At 43.1% G+C, this 14,458-nt stretch overlaps 1 protein-coding gene across 7 annotated transcripts in view; it reads left to right on the top strand.

The window, feature by feature from the left end:
- The window catches only part of mical2a (microtubule associated monooxygenase, calponin and LIM domain containing 2a), a 45,943-nt gene that overhangs the window by 9,328 nt on the left and 22,157 nt on the right, over positions 1–14,458 (top strand). For all 7 annotated transcript variants that reach the window (XM_014175310.3, XM_045708211.2, XM_014175303.3 and 4 more), the window contains exon 2: positions 8,258–8,638. In XM_014175310.3, the coding sequence (XP_014030785.2) occupies positions 8,378–8,638 (261 nt within the window). In that variant the 5' untranslated portion in view covers positions 8,258–8,377. The remainder of the gene's footprint in view (positions 1–8,257; positions 8,639–14,458) is intronic.

Genomic DNA, 14,458 nt, shown 5'->3' with positions numbered 1-14,458 from the left:
AGTCTTGATCTCACTCACGTTGTGAGGACCTCATGTTACTGTATGGCCTATTGGTGTAATGATTGCACTGAATATGGCATCAGTCCAGTGTTTCCCTGATTTTTCAATGTCGATTTAAGAACATCAGAGCATTCTTTGTGTGGGATCTTTATACATGGCGAGAGTTCACTGCGTTTGTCAGCTATTTGCTCATTTATTTGTGTGAAATGAAGAAAATAATGTGCCACTGAATGAGGTCAAACTATTGTGCTAAGTGGATTACATACTGTATGTCAAACTTCAAATAGCTGGACAGACAGTATTTATGTGCTTTGTGTGTCTGAAGTTTGTCCAGATAAATCTTTCTCCAAGTCCAAGAGGACATGTGGTTAATACACACTGCGTGGGTCAGACAGGCCACCAGACGGCAGACAGCTGCTTCACCTCTCCAGTGCCTGCTTCTGTGTAAATTCATTATTTTCTCCTCTCTAGATGAATGACATTCCAAGGGGCCGGCCAGATAACGCCGTGTTTTTAACCGTGTCCAAGACGCTCTCTTTTGTTTTGGCACCGCTACCTGAAGAAGCAGCCAGATTTCTCAGAGTTGAGATAGTACAAGCGAGTTATGAGGGCTGGAGAGGGGCAGAGTTGTTGGCGGGATGCTGGAACATATGGTTTTCTTAGATTGTTGTCCAGCTCTGAGGCGTAATGTCTGCTTATCAGGGGTTGAGGGCTTCCTTCCTGGTTTCCTTCAGTTCTCTCGGTAATTAACTGCATTACGTGTCATTCCCAGCCCTCCCACTGTTTTCCTTTGAGTCGTCAGCTTCCCATTGTCTTTTGATAGCTTGAGGCTGTGTGGAGCAACACAGATGGACATCACGTCATTGTTTTGTGTTTTACTGGTCTAGCAGTATGTACTATATTGCTCAGTTTCTATGGCCATGGCTGATGTAGCAATAGGCCCACTTATGAAGTTATTGGCCAGTGTTTACTGCCTAATACCATGTATTGCCTGGTTGGTTGTTATTAGACCAAGTCTTAATACACCCTGCCACTGGTGTTGTTGTAAAGGTATTTTAGGTCTTAAGGTGACTTGGGATTCTCCTCATTAAATGCGCTCCACTACCAGTCTCATTGCATGGAGATGCATGTGTAACTGAGGAGGGGTTTAAGTCACAGCTGATGGCTAATATGGTATGGAAATTAAACATATTTTGATTCTTATCAAGAATATGTAAGCGCAAGAGCAACCATGAGAGCGTCAGCTATAACAAAAATGTAATAAATGAAACATTTCAGAACATTGGTTAAATAGCTAGTGTTTGAATAATTGTTTTGTTCTCAAAGAAAATGTGCCGATGATTTACAGGTTAATAATGCGTATACAGGTATGTGTGTGTTTTGAGGGAGTGTTTGTCTCTGACTATCTCCTTTTAGCTGTTCTGCCTTGGCAGGCCAGCTGTAACAGGTACATACTTCACATCTCTGGAATTCCTCCTCTGGAAACTGATTGCATGTGCACTCATCCCTCTGAAACATGCACTGGATTACTTGAACTCAGAAAAACCTTCAGGAGATATACTATATACTATAGCTCTGCCTCAGTTTCTCTGTAGACTATACTCTGTCAGAGTCATGAGTCAAGTGTCTTTGAATAACAAAGTTATGAGAACTATTATCTAATACAATAACAGGTAACTGAGACACCTGTGCTGTATTGTGAAAGCACCAGTGATGGGATGGTTTGTTTGATTCATTGTTAAATTTATATTACAGGCATAAAATGAGTAGCCAGTGTTTGCAAATGGATTAGTAATTAGCCAAGTCATAGATGGGCAGATATGATTTAAAAAACAGGTATGATTGTTGAAACCTGTACAGTATGGTGAAATCGAGCGCCCAGGTTCGCGTAAAAACTGCTTGGAATGGCCATTGATCCCAGCTGCGGTCTGCTCTTTGTGTCTCTCTCTCTCGCTCTTTCTCTCTCTCTCTTTTTTTGTGTGTGGGTTTTTTACGGGTGCTCTGTGGCTTGGTGCTGTCTGCCTGCGGATTGCCTTTCCATGCTGTCAGATGGAGATCATGGGTGAGGTCATGGGATTCCATCTGGGACAATGTAGCCTCAGCTCTTCTAGCTGACCGTACAGTGCCTTCGAAAGTATTCAGACCACTTGACTTTTTCCACATTTTGTTACGTTAGTGCCTTATTCTAAAATAAAAAACGTAAATATCACATTTACATAAGTATTCAGACACTTTACTCAGTACTTTGTTGAAGCACCTTTGGCAGCGATTACAGCATTGAGTATTCTTGGGTATGACGCTACAAGCTTGGCACACCTTTATTTGGGGAGTTTCTCTCATTCATCTCTGCCGATCCTCTCAAGCTCTGTGAAATTGGATGGGGATCGTTGCTGCGCAGCTATTTCAGGTCTCTCCAGAGATGTTAGATCTGATTCAAGTCCGATCTCCGGCTGTGCCACTCAAGGACATTCAGAGACTTCCCGAAGCCAGTCCTGCGTTGTCTTGGCTGTGTCCTTAGGGTCGTTGTCCTGTTGGAAGGTGAACCTTTGCCCCAGTCTGAGATCCTGAGCGCGATGGAGAAGGTTTTCATCAAGGATCTCTCTGTACTTTGGTCCGTTCATCTTTGTCTCGATCCTGACTAGTCTCCCAGTCCCTGCCGCTGAAAAACATTCCCACAGCATGATACTGCCACCACCATGCTTCACTGTAGGGATGGTGCCAGGTTTCCTCCAGATGTGATGCTTGGCATTCAGGCCAAAGAGTTCAATCGTGGTTTCCTGATACCAGAGAATCTTCTTTCGAATGGTCTGAGAGTCTTTAGGTGCCTTTTGACAAACTCCAAGCGGGCTGTCATGTGCCTTTTACTGAGGAGTGGCTTCCGTCTGGTCACTCTACCATAAAGGCCTGATTTATGCTGAGATGGTTGTCCTGCTGGAAGGCTCTCCCATCTCCACAGAGGAACTCTAGATTCAGTTTCTTGGTCAACTCCCTGACCAAGGCTTTTCTCCCCCAATTGCTCAGCTCTAGGAAGAGTCTTGGTGGTTCAAAACATTTTCCATTTAAGAAAGATGGAGGCCACTGTGTTCTTGGGGACCGTCAATGCTGCATACATTTTTTGGTATCCTTCCCCAAATCTGTGCCCTGACACAATCCTGCCCCGAGGCTCTACGGACAATTCCTTTGACCCCATGGCTTGGTTTTCACTCTGACACGCACTGTCAACTGTGGGACCCTATATCGACAGGTGTGTACCTATCCAAATCATGTCCAATAAATTGAATGATCACAAATACTCCAATCAAGTTGTAGAAACATCTCAAGGATGATCAATGGGAACAGAATGCACCTGAGCTCAGTTTCGAGTTTCATAGCAAAGGCTCTGAATACTTATGTAAGTAAGGTATTTCTCGTTTCATTTGTATTTATTTTTTAATTTGCTAACATTTCTAAAAACCTGTTTTTGCTTTGTCATTATGGGGTATTGTGTGTAGATTGATGAGGGAAAAACGTTTATTTAATTCATTTTAGAATAAGGCTGTAACGTAACAAAATATATAAAAAGTCAAGGGGTCTGAATACTTTCCGAAGGCGCTGTAAGGGCAGTGTGCGCTAGCTTCCATTAACCAACACAGAAAGACCTCTCCAGCAGGTGTTAATACTATAGCTTTTTAAACAATTCCTGAAGCTTGGAGCACAAACCCCTGGTTGTATTTCAACTTTCCAAGCAGAAGTTGTAGTTACTGTATGTCTTAGTTGGAAATGGTCTGATATTGTGATAGCCACATATTAAAATTGCTTCCTGAAATGTTGTTTTGGGAGTACAACTACTTGTTAATGGAAGCCCAAGCGATTGTTTACTGTAGTTCAACAGAAGTCCTTAAGTGGGTATTATGAAATCTATACAGAAAAAACTGTTGCAAATACCATCATGTGGTCACATCCAACAAGACCAATATAACCAGAGGACAAAGCGGGCCATTCATTCTATCCACTACAGGATTTTCTCACCATTTGCTGTAGTTATTTCAACAATGGTGTGAATGCAGATGTTGTCTTGTATCACACCTTGCAGGGCAAAGGGAACAACCTTACGCCACAGCAGAATAATAATACACCCTTTGCATAAACAAACGACCCTGCCCCAAACTAATTAAAGCACCTGTATGCTGTGCTGAGCCCCTCCCAGCCATCTCTCAGCACTCATAAACATTACATCACAAAAACACACTGATAAAGGACCACAGAATGGGCCCAGAGTCATGAGCACGCCATTGGATAACTGTGGTTGAACCATTGACAGAGCTCGGTAGGCGTTGCCTCTGGTTCCTTGTTGATAGAGCAGTTCAGTGTCATGTGAGGCATGTAGCGTTGGAATGCGGTCTGTGGCTTGACTGTCTCCAGAGAGAGGCCTATAGGGTTTTGTATCTGACACTGGGACAGGAGCCGGGGGTCACTATGGTGTGTGTATCAGCCTGGGGGACAGAAGTTGACACCCCTCCCACATTGTCCTCAATACGAGCTGGCATCCCATTATCCAGGATGAATGACTGTAAGGCAAAGAAACAACAACAGCAAACAGGATGAAAAATATACAGCTAGTTTGGGCCAAACAGGATTCTGTAAGATAGGATGCTTTTGTTTGTATGAGAACTGTTTTCAGTGACCACAAATAGTGCTCATGTTCCAGGAAAAATCTATATTTTGGTATTTCTTTCATTAGTCCACGTTATATAGTCCCAAAATACATAATCATGAGTGACACTTTGCTTCTTGAAAATCCTATATCTTGAAAACTTGACTGCTGACATGCAAAACATTTTGAGACTGTATCAACAGTGGACTAATGAAAAAAATACCTAAAGATCATTTTTGAGTGGATTTTTCCTTTTAAGTATGCCTATTTAGAGTTGTTTCCCAAAACGCATCCCTGAAAGCTGTCTGAGAACTAAGACTCGGTTCAAGGACTTGACAACAGAAGACAAGTCTCATGTATGGAGTTGCTTATCATGTGTCAGTGACATAATAACACTTTTCTTCATGGACAGATGGCATATCGTTCTCTCAACACCTGCTGCACAGTGGAAGAGGAGAGGTGGTGTCACTTGGCACAACTCCAGTAGGCAGCAGAGCAGATACCCTACATGACCCTTTGCTGCTATAACAGCCTCCACTCTTCTGGGAAGGCTTTCCATTAGATGTTGGAACATTGCTGCGGGGACTTGCTTCCATTCAACAACAAAAGCATTAGTGAGGTTCTTCCACACCGATCTCGACAAACCCTTTCTGTATGAACCTCGCTTTGTGCACGGGGGCATTGTCATGCTGAAACAGGAAAGGGCCTTCCCCAAACTGTTGCCACAAAGTTGGAAGCACATAATTGTCTAGAATGTTATTGTATGCTGTAGCGTTAAGATTTCCCTTCACTGGAACTAAGGGGTCTAGCACGGAACCATGAAAAACAGCCCCAGACCATTTGTCCTCCTCCACCAAACTTTACAGTTGGCACTATGCATTCGGGCAGGTAGCGTTCTCCTGGCATCTGCCAAACCTAGATTTGTCCGTTGAACTGCCAGATGGTGAAACGTGATTCATCACTCCAGAGAATGCATTTCCACTGTTCCAGAGTCCAATGGCGTTGAGCTTTCCACCACTCCAGCTGACGGTTGGCATTGTGCATGGCGATCTTAGGCTTGTGTGTGGCTGCTCGGCCATGGAAACCCATTTCATGAAGCCCCAGACTAACAATTATTGTGCTGACTTTGCTTCCAGAGGCAGTTTGGAACTAGTGAAGCTACGCGCTTCAACACTTGGTGGTCCCATTCTGTGAGCTTGTGTGGCCTACCACTTCGCGGCTGAGCTGTTGTTGCTCCTAGACATTTCCACTTCACAATAACAGCACTTACAGTTGACCGTGGCAGCTCTAGCAGGGCAGACGTTTGACAAACTGACTTGTTGGAAAGGTCACGTCCTATGACGGTGCCAGGTTCAAAGTCACTCAGCTGTTCATTACGGGCCATTCTACTGCCAATGTTTGTCTATGGAGATTGCATGGCGGTGTGCTCAATTTTATACACCTGTCAGCAACGGGTGTGGCTGAAATAGCCGAATCCACTCATTTGAAGGGGTGTCCACACACTTTTGTATATATAGTGTACCTCCCCCAGGCCCTGTAGTGTTAGTTGAGGTGGAGAGTGGGGTCGGCACGGCAGCAGGTCCTGCTGGGCTGGGCTCACCTCTCCCATGGCCAAGCACAGGCCAGCCCTCTCTATGGATGATTTGAATATCAAATGAATGCTGTTCCCAAACCTCACAGAAGCCATGGTCCCCACCCAAAACGTTCCCATATTTTTAGGAGAAGTTTCCATCTTTTGCTTTGATGTTGTGCTCTGGTGTGGATTCCCTGGCATGATTTTCAAATGTTTGATTTGTGGTTTTTGAAGGAGGGGATTGGGTTATTTTTCTTGTGTCAGTTTCATTTTTCAATATATGGTGTGTGAGGGTAATGCTAAATGTAAAAGTAAGTATATGTGACCCTCAATCATAATTATTGAAAAGTTTTCGGTCTCTCTCAGTTAAGGTGTGGCCTGAGTACCACCCTGGCCACTCAATGATACAGAGAGGTTGTCCTCAAACTAATATTCTGTTTCACTTTTATCCTTCGGACCTGTCGAGACATCAATATTATCAGTGGGAATTCAAAGGCTTTGAAATCCTAGAGGGGAGCGAAAAAAATACACAGGTCTCAACATTATCTCAGAGCATTTCATATTATTATGTACATAAATCCGTGGACATTACATTTAGTGTGTGTTACGTTTCGTATGGTATGTATTCATTTGTAGATGTTTGTATGATATGTTAAGAATGACAATTCATTGATAAGTTACGTATTGCAATTCGTACAATATGTTATGAATTTGCAAAACATACAATATGTTATGCATTTGCTAAACCTCTAATATGTTACAAATTCCCATTTGTTGTGGCTAATGTTATCTAGGTTGCTAATGATAACATTTATTTTTTAGGGGTTAAGGTTAGGGTTAAGGTTAGGAGTTAGGTTAGGGTTAGGGTTAGGAGTTAGGTTAGGGTTAGGGGTAGCTAAAAGAGTTAAGGTTAGGGTTAGGGAAAGAGTTAGGTAAAATGCTAAGTAATTGCAAAGTAGCTAAAAAGTAGTAAGTAGTTGCAAATCTGCTAATTAGTAAAAATGCATATCACTCATACTAATTTGAGTGTCCTGGTTGTACACTTACTATGTAATGTAGACCTATGAGAGCAGTCTACAACTCTAGGTAGTATATCCAGGGCTAGGAGGTGTCCCTCTTCAAATGATTTAAAAAAAAAAAAACATTTTTTACATCTGTCGAGTTTTCAGCTGGAGAGCAAAAGCCGCAAGACAAGCACTTTTTTCTCCCTGATTAGCAGTATGTCCGTGTCCACTAGTGCCAAGTCAGTGATGTGCAAACAGGCATGGACAGAACTGTCTGTCCTCAATGAGCTGTCTGGTATTTTTATCCATAGATTTGGTCATTAGAATGAAACAAACTGTATTTTGTAGATGGAAGCCATGATTCATTATTGTGTTGATATTCTCTGTGTTACTGTATGACCTCCTGTATGTCATTTAGTTCATAGAAATGGGAATACTGCATGTTTTGAAGCAGGTTTCTATTTTGAGCTTTTGAACTTTGGCAGTGACTTTTGGAAATCCATTGTTGTCCAGAAATGAAGACAATCATTATCCCAGGATCTATCTATAAACAATCAGTTAGTATGGCATGCTGTATTAGTTTGTCAGCAAGTAAAAATGCTTTCCATGAGAATTCAAACACATCTATTCTTACATTGGAAATGTTACAATGCATTATCTAATGCCAAATGTTTCAATCTGTAAGTCAGTGATTTGAAGTAAAATAAATGCAATGAAACCCATTCTGTAGAAAACCAGTGATTGTTGCAGGCTGGTTAATTGACTGTCTCCCTAATTATCTTCCTCATGCCCTATATGAACTAGTCTATTCCCTCTGTGATTATTCTGAAGAAGGCTATTGAAAGCCGAAACGTCAACCTTTTAAACTTACCTAGTAAAACTAATATTTTTTTATATGGTTAGGGAGGGTTGTCCCTTTTCCTGTCCAATATTTGACTGTTTAAACAATTTTTCCACTGTTCCATAAAGCCATCTGTTAAGGATTCTACACTTCTAAAGGCCGTGCGATGACATCAGACTCAATATGTTTTCTCTGTACCTCCTCAGATTGGGCAGGACCATGGGGGCCAGGCTGTGGGTTTAGCCACTGAGACAGCTGGGGGAGAGCGAGAGAGGAGGAAAGGCAAGCCAGCACCAGCCAAGCACCCTGCACTCCTGGTGGGGAAGATGGGGGAGACAGAGGAGGAGAAGGACCAGGCAGGGAAGCTGTTTGAGAATTTCATCCAGGCCTCTACCTGTAAGGGCACCCTGCAGTCCTTCAACCTCCTGTGCAGGCTGCTGGATCTAGACCCTCAGGACCATGAGACATTCTACTGTAGTCTGAAGACCAGGCTCACCTCCTGGAGGGCCAAGGCCCTCTGGACCAAGCTGGACAAGAGAACCTGCCACAAGGAGTACAAGAAGGGCCAGGCTTGTGTGGGCACCAAGGTAAGCAAACAGCCACTCACCATGACATTCAAAGAACACTTGTTTTATATCATACAGAGGTGTTGAATATACCTTTGGTGTTATTGGTACACTGTAGACAGAGCTCTGTTGCATGGAAGTCTTTGGAGACAAAAGAGACAAAGAACTCCAAGACCATCAGTGTGAAAATTGTCTTGACAGTGCACAGTGCACACCCTACAGTAGTCTGAAATAAGATCCCAATATATTCATGTGGAAGTCATATTTATGAATGTTATGCATTTCACTTCTCTTTGTGTAGCTGTGAGTTGTATGACTGGTCTGACCCATTGGCTTATGATTAATCCGGATTGAAGTCACAATAGTGAGGTGTGACTGATTCTCTGCATTTTTCCCAGCTGTAATCGGTTTTAGACAATCGGTAGTTTGTCCTTCCTTAGTAGAGAAGTGCTCTGTCATAGGGAGGGTAGTGACTTAGGCAACGTCATGGTCTTCACTTTAAAGTGCACCTGTCAGGACACATTAAATCCGCTACTATCCTTTACTGCAGCTGACGCATATAAACAGCTGAGAAAGTGTGTTCTTCTGGTCAGACAGAACTCGAAGTTCATCTCAGAACACACACACACACACACACACACACACACACACACACACACACACACACACACACACACACACACACACACACACACACACACACACACACACACACACACACACACACACACACACACTGCCCACAATCAAACAAACACACACAGACACTTAGGGCGTCAGCATGCTTCAGTTCAGTTGGTGCCAGTTCGAACTCACCTAGGCGAACCGAACAAGCGTGCTCACATAGTCCCTTGAAAAACTAGAAAAAAGTGGCAAAGGTACTGTTTGTACATTTTGAGACCCCATAGCCAGTATATACTTCCTCAAAATAGTTAGAATTAATCTAAGATAACTCAACAAATCTGTCATTAATTTTGACGTTTTTGCAGAGGATAACTTGGGCAATTTTATATCAAACTAAGATGTTTGGTTGCAGATGCACTATTTTTCTAAATGTGCCCAAACAGCCGAAAACCCCCTCCAAAACGAACAAAAAAAACACCACAAAATGTCATCGTAATATATTCACAATCTCTTCTGAACTGTTTCGGCTGGAAAGCATGCCAGTGCCTTTACTGTAACTTACTCCCTCCCCTTTACTGTAACTCACTCCCTCCTGCACTATCCTTATTCCTCCTCATCCACAGCTCTACAGAGTCTTGCCTCTTACAGCACCCTCAATCAGTCACCAGAATGCTTTCATAACACACATCCACAGACAGAATCACTCAGCAAGTGTGATTATTTTCCTTGGTTGTACTTAGGGGGCTGTGTTCTTTATTGGGCCCTCCTAAAAGGTTGGAACCATGCCCAGATTGTTATTAAAGTGTGTTTTAAGTTATCGAAAATAAGACAGGTTTTACAAGTTCTCTCTGATACCAGCTATAAACCAGCTTGGAACACCATATACCCCCTTGATCTGAGAGTATGCCATGATTAGGTGCTATTCCAGTTCTATTGAACCTTTCATTAAAGTGTCTGATTGTCTTTAGTCCCATGCCAAAGAGTTTCAGCTAGGTTTCCTCAGTCTGACAAGCCACAGGACAGCGTAGAATGGTCTTATTTATCAAAGTAATAAAACAGATGTACAGTCTCTTGGTTCTGGGTAATTAACCATACTGTTGGTACAGTAGGAGAGACTCACGTAAGTATTTGATTTACGCTGGCTGTGTGGATGGAAACAGGAACGCCCTTGTAATAAAATTGAGGCTAGAATTAAACTTACCCTCACTTCTTACGTTTCAAGTCTGTTTACAGAATTGGAGATTTAAGGAGTAAAATAATTGACGGACATCTCCCACAGATAGTGGTACAGCATGTGGCTCTCCTGTTGTGATTAATTGCGGCCCACCTGCCATAACTTGATAAATGACTTTACTTTACTTTCTTCAGAAGGAGTGGATGGCTTAAGCGATGTGTTAGGGTTTGGTGGTGGTTCACAGGTAATAATAATGTGATAACATTTCTCACCCAGCCTCCAAATGCCTGCTGGAGCTACAATCTGTATAGGATATGAAGTCATCCCCAGTTTGTTACTGCATACAGCTGGCTATAATGCTAAGGACACACACGTACTGTTGGTTTCTTATATATACGTTTTTAATGAGGAACACAATGAAGGCCCACATTTATTTATTTTTTAAATACGAAGCAGATACACTGAACAGAATGGTCAGAGAACATATGTTACTGGGCTTAAGCTCTTTCACTGATTATGCTGTTAAATGTAAGCGCTTTAGGCCTATTGAAGTGGCTTCTTGAGCCCGAGATCTGACAAGCTTATTTTATTAGTATCAGAGTTGCTTTGTGCTCGTCTCATCTGAGAGGTCTGGAGAAGTGAGTTGGAGTGGGAAGAGGCCCAGTGAGAGAGACGGTTAGTTTTCCAGGGCGGTGCCACTGTCCAGTGCCAGATTCTATGGAAACTATTTGAACCGGCTATGTCCTGAAGGTGAGCTCCTGACCTGCACTTCAGCGCCAGTATACCTCAGCAAAATACAGACACTGTTTTCTATTAAGAGACTGATTTGTCTGTTCTCTGCATTTTTAAACATTATAATTATCAGGCAATCAAACTCCACATTATGACACATACTATCATTGCAATAATAGCCTAGTTAAATCATATGGCAAATAGCATGATAATTTGTAGTCTCAGTTGTGCAAACACAAAGCTCCTTGAGCTCGGTAATATGTTTGGAATGGTTTTGCATTCATGAAATGCCTTCAATCATAAGTGCTACATTTCATTTCCTTTTTCTTATGTGAACTGTTATGCCTGTATAATGTTGGCACATACCTCATGTATGAAGCACATGGAAACGTTTTCATTATATTATTGTTTATTACCCTGTTATTCAGTTCCCCAGTCTCCTGCCTTTTAGACTAAACTACAGCAAAGACATGAACTCTTTACTTCACAACCCACTGAATGCGGGTTAGAATTAAAGACAGAACAACTGTTTTTTAAGGATTATTATTTTCCCCCTCATTGTAGAGGAGCTCTCCTTTATAACAGGTTGTCTTTGTCATGCTCGTAAATCTCACCCTAGATGGCCCATCATTGAACAGTGTGTCATTAACATTTCCATGCTTGGCATCCTCCCTTAACAATTGTGACATCTTGACAGATGGACCTATTTTCCCTTAATTATATGGTTTGATACTGTGGAAAATTGTGCATTCACTGAGCAAATAATTCACTGTATGGAACCTTCTACGGTATGATTTGAAAGTTCAGAGACACAGTGTGCCCTTCTTGCCTGTTTCTCAGGCCTATTTCATGCCCAGACAGGAGTATTGCTCCTTTTCTCCTGTTCTAATTCCCATCGAGTCCCAGATGGCTGTCTGCGAGGGTTGCCAGTTCATGTTGTGGCTCTCCCGGTGGTCTCTCTCAGTTGATTGAGTACCTTAAGTCTGACGTTTTGTCCTAAAACAGCGTGAGCCACCATCGTGCGCTGGGCCAAGCTAGTGAGGCATCACATCATGTCTGCATGTGCACGGGCTCCGCTCGCTCGCTCGCTCACTCACACAGTCAGTTTGTTTTACTCTGGTGAAGCCAGAATAAGCATGTGTGTTAAGGAGCTCCACTCAGCCCAGTGTTGGGGGGTGTTCCTGTCACTCTAACCTGGCTGACCCGGTGAAGTGGCTGGACAGCATGTACACACTAGAGCCCACCAGTCAGCTAATGTCTTAGACCTTAGAGGACATACTATACTCCTTAAAGAGATATAGCTGTAGAGTTTAACGAGTCATTTGTATTCATTCAAAAACAGTGCCATTAAGGAGGATAATGTTTGGTTCAGCAGTATCCTATAGTCTTGAGCTCTATAGATTGATCAGGATTCCAGGAGACAATAATTGCCAACTGCCTGACATTGTGTCCACTTTCCATTTTGATAAGCATGTTTGAGTTGACCTCTAGTCTACATTCTGCATGATGTGAGTATGATAAACTGTGTACGTGACCAATAAACTTTGATTTGATTTTGATTGACAGCTAATAGGGCTCCAGGTGCAGTAATGTAATGAACGGGAGAGAAGTGAAAGGTGAATTGGGGGGGTGGGGATCTTCCACTCCTGGTGAGGGTGAGCGGGTGAGGTCACAGGTGGGGGACAGACAGGAAGTAGCTGTGGTCTGACTCAGCAGAACTGCAGTGGGCCCTCAGGAAGCCCTCCCATCTGCGATAACACAGCACCGCATAGAAACAGGAAAAACAAACCACTCATCTCTCATAGCACCATAGAGACAGACTAAAACAAAAGTAGTGCTTTGATAGTGATTATCTAGTTCATATCAGGTTTGATAATACCCCACATTGTGGGATGTGTGGTTAGGCACATCTGAATAAACTGAGCTAATGTTGTTCTGTGTTTGTGAATAAGGCATTGTTCCATATGTTTTTTTCTTTTTCCTCTGTGGCGGTGGATGCTTAACACACCTGGCACGTCTCAGTGACTGTCTGATTCTCCTGACAATGGTTAAAGAGCCCATTCACTTTAATCACCCGTCGTGATGAAAAGAACTGGGCCAGGCCTGTTCAGACACAGCCACGTGCAGCCACCTGGGTTTGGCTAGTATACCTGATGAGTATTGAATACCTCATACTCTTACCCCTAGGCTGCTAATGTTATGTTCTCCTTCGCCTTCTGATGACACCCTGCAGCAGACTCACACACGCAGAATGAGAAAACAGAATGACTAAAGCCCAATATTATTTTTATTGCTGGGAGCAGCGGTACCATTTATGGTGTTGTCTGGGCAGCTGGCACGTTTAGCTCTGTAAACAGCACCCAGAGAGAGAGAGAGAGAGAGAGAGAGAGAGAGAGAGAGAGAGAGAGAGAGAGAGAGAGAGAGAGAGAGAGAGAGAGAGAGAGAGAGAGAGAGAGAGAGAGAGAGAGAGAGAGAGAGAGAGAGAGAGAGAGAGAGAGAGAGAGAGACAGAACGAGACAGAACGAGACAGAGAGAAGGATAGAGAAAAAGAGAGAGAGAATACCCCATTCAGCACATAGCTACAGTATTCAAACATGATAAGGCTCCCGAAGCTGGGGCTGAAACACGACCGTGTCACAATATTGACCGGATTGACACCTCCTGTGAGTTCCTGTGGCTCTTCAGGCAAACACACAGGGCGACAGGAAGTGAGTCCTGCTGTTCAAATATACTGCTGGCCCTTCCTGCACACAGGGGGGGTTTAGAGGTCAGGTGTGTGGGTTGACTGGACTGGGGAGGAAATAAGGGATCTAAAATGAATAGGTCACAGTGGGCTGAGATGGCTGAGCCTGGTTGAGAGAGGCTCTGATTGGTTATAAGGTTAAGGAAACAGGAAGCCGCCCAACTCGTTGGCCACTGCAGGGGCTACTGTCTGACTCAGGAGTGGTTGGATGGTGAGATGATTCCTCAGAAGAACTAACACTCCCAAAAAGTTCCTTCTCATCCTTTCTAGAAGGCTGGATGAAGTCATGTTCTCACCACACATTCTCAGAAGGATCCTTTAACCCAAAATAACTGACTTCATGCATATTTGAGTAGGCAGATGAGTGAGGCAGATGCATGAATCATGTCTTTGATATGACTAGGCTGTAACAAGGATCTACGGTTGAGGTAATGACACATACTCTCCCAGCGCTGGGTCAGAGTAACACACACTATACTGTCACCATAAACATCCACCCCAGGCACTTTACTTGACAATATACAGTAAACACTCAACTCATCCCCTCATATTTAATCTGCTATTGAGT

This window comes from Salmo salar, chromosome 26 (genome assembly GCF_965601325.2).
Source record: "Salmo salar chromosome 26, fSalSal1, whole genome shotgun sequence".
NCBI lineage: Eukaryota > Metazoa > Chordata > Actinopteri > Salmoniformes > Salmonidae > Salmo > Salmo salar.
The sequence above is the reverse complement of the archived record's forward strand: the minus strand, read 5'-3'. Positions and strand labels throughout refer to the sequence as shown.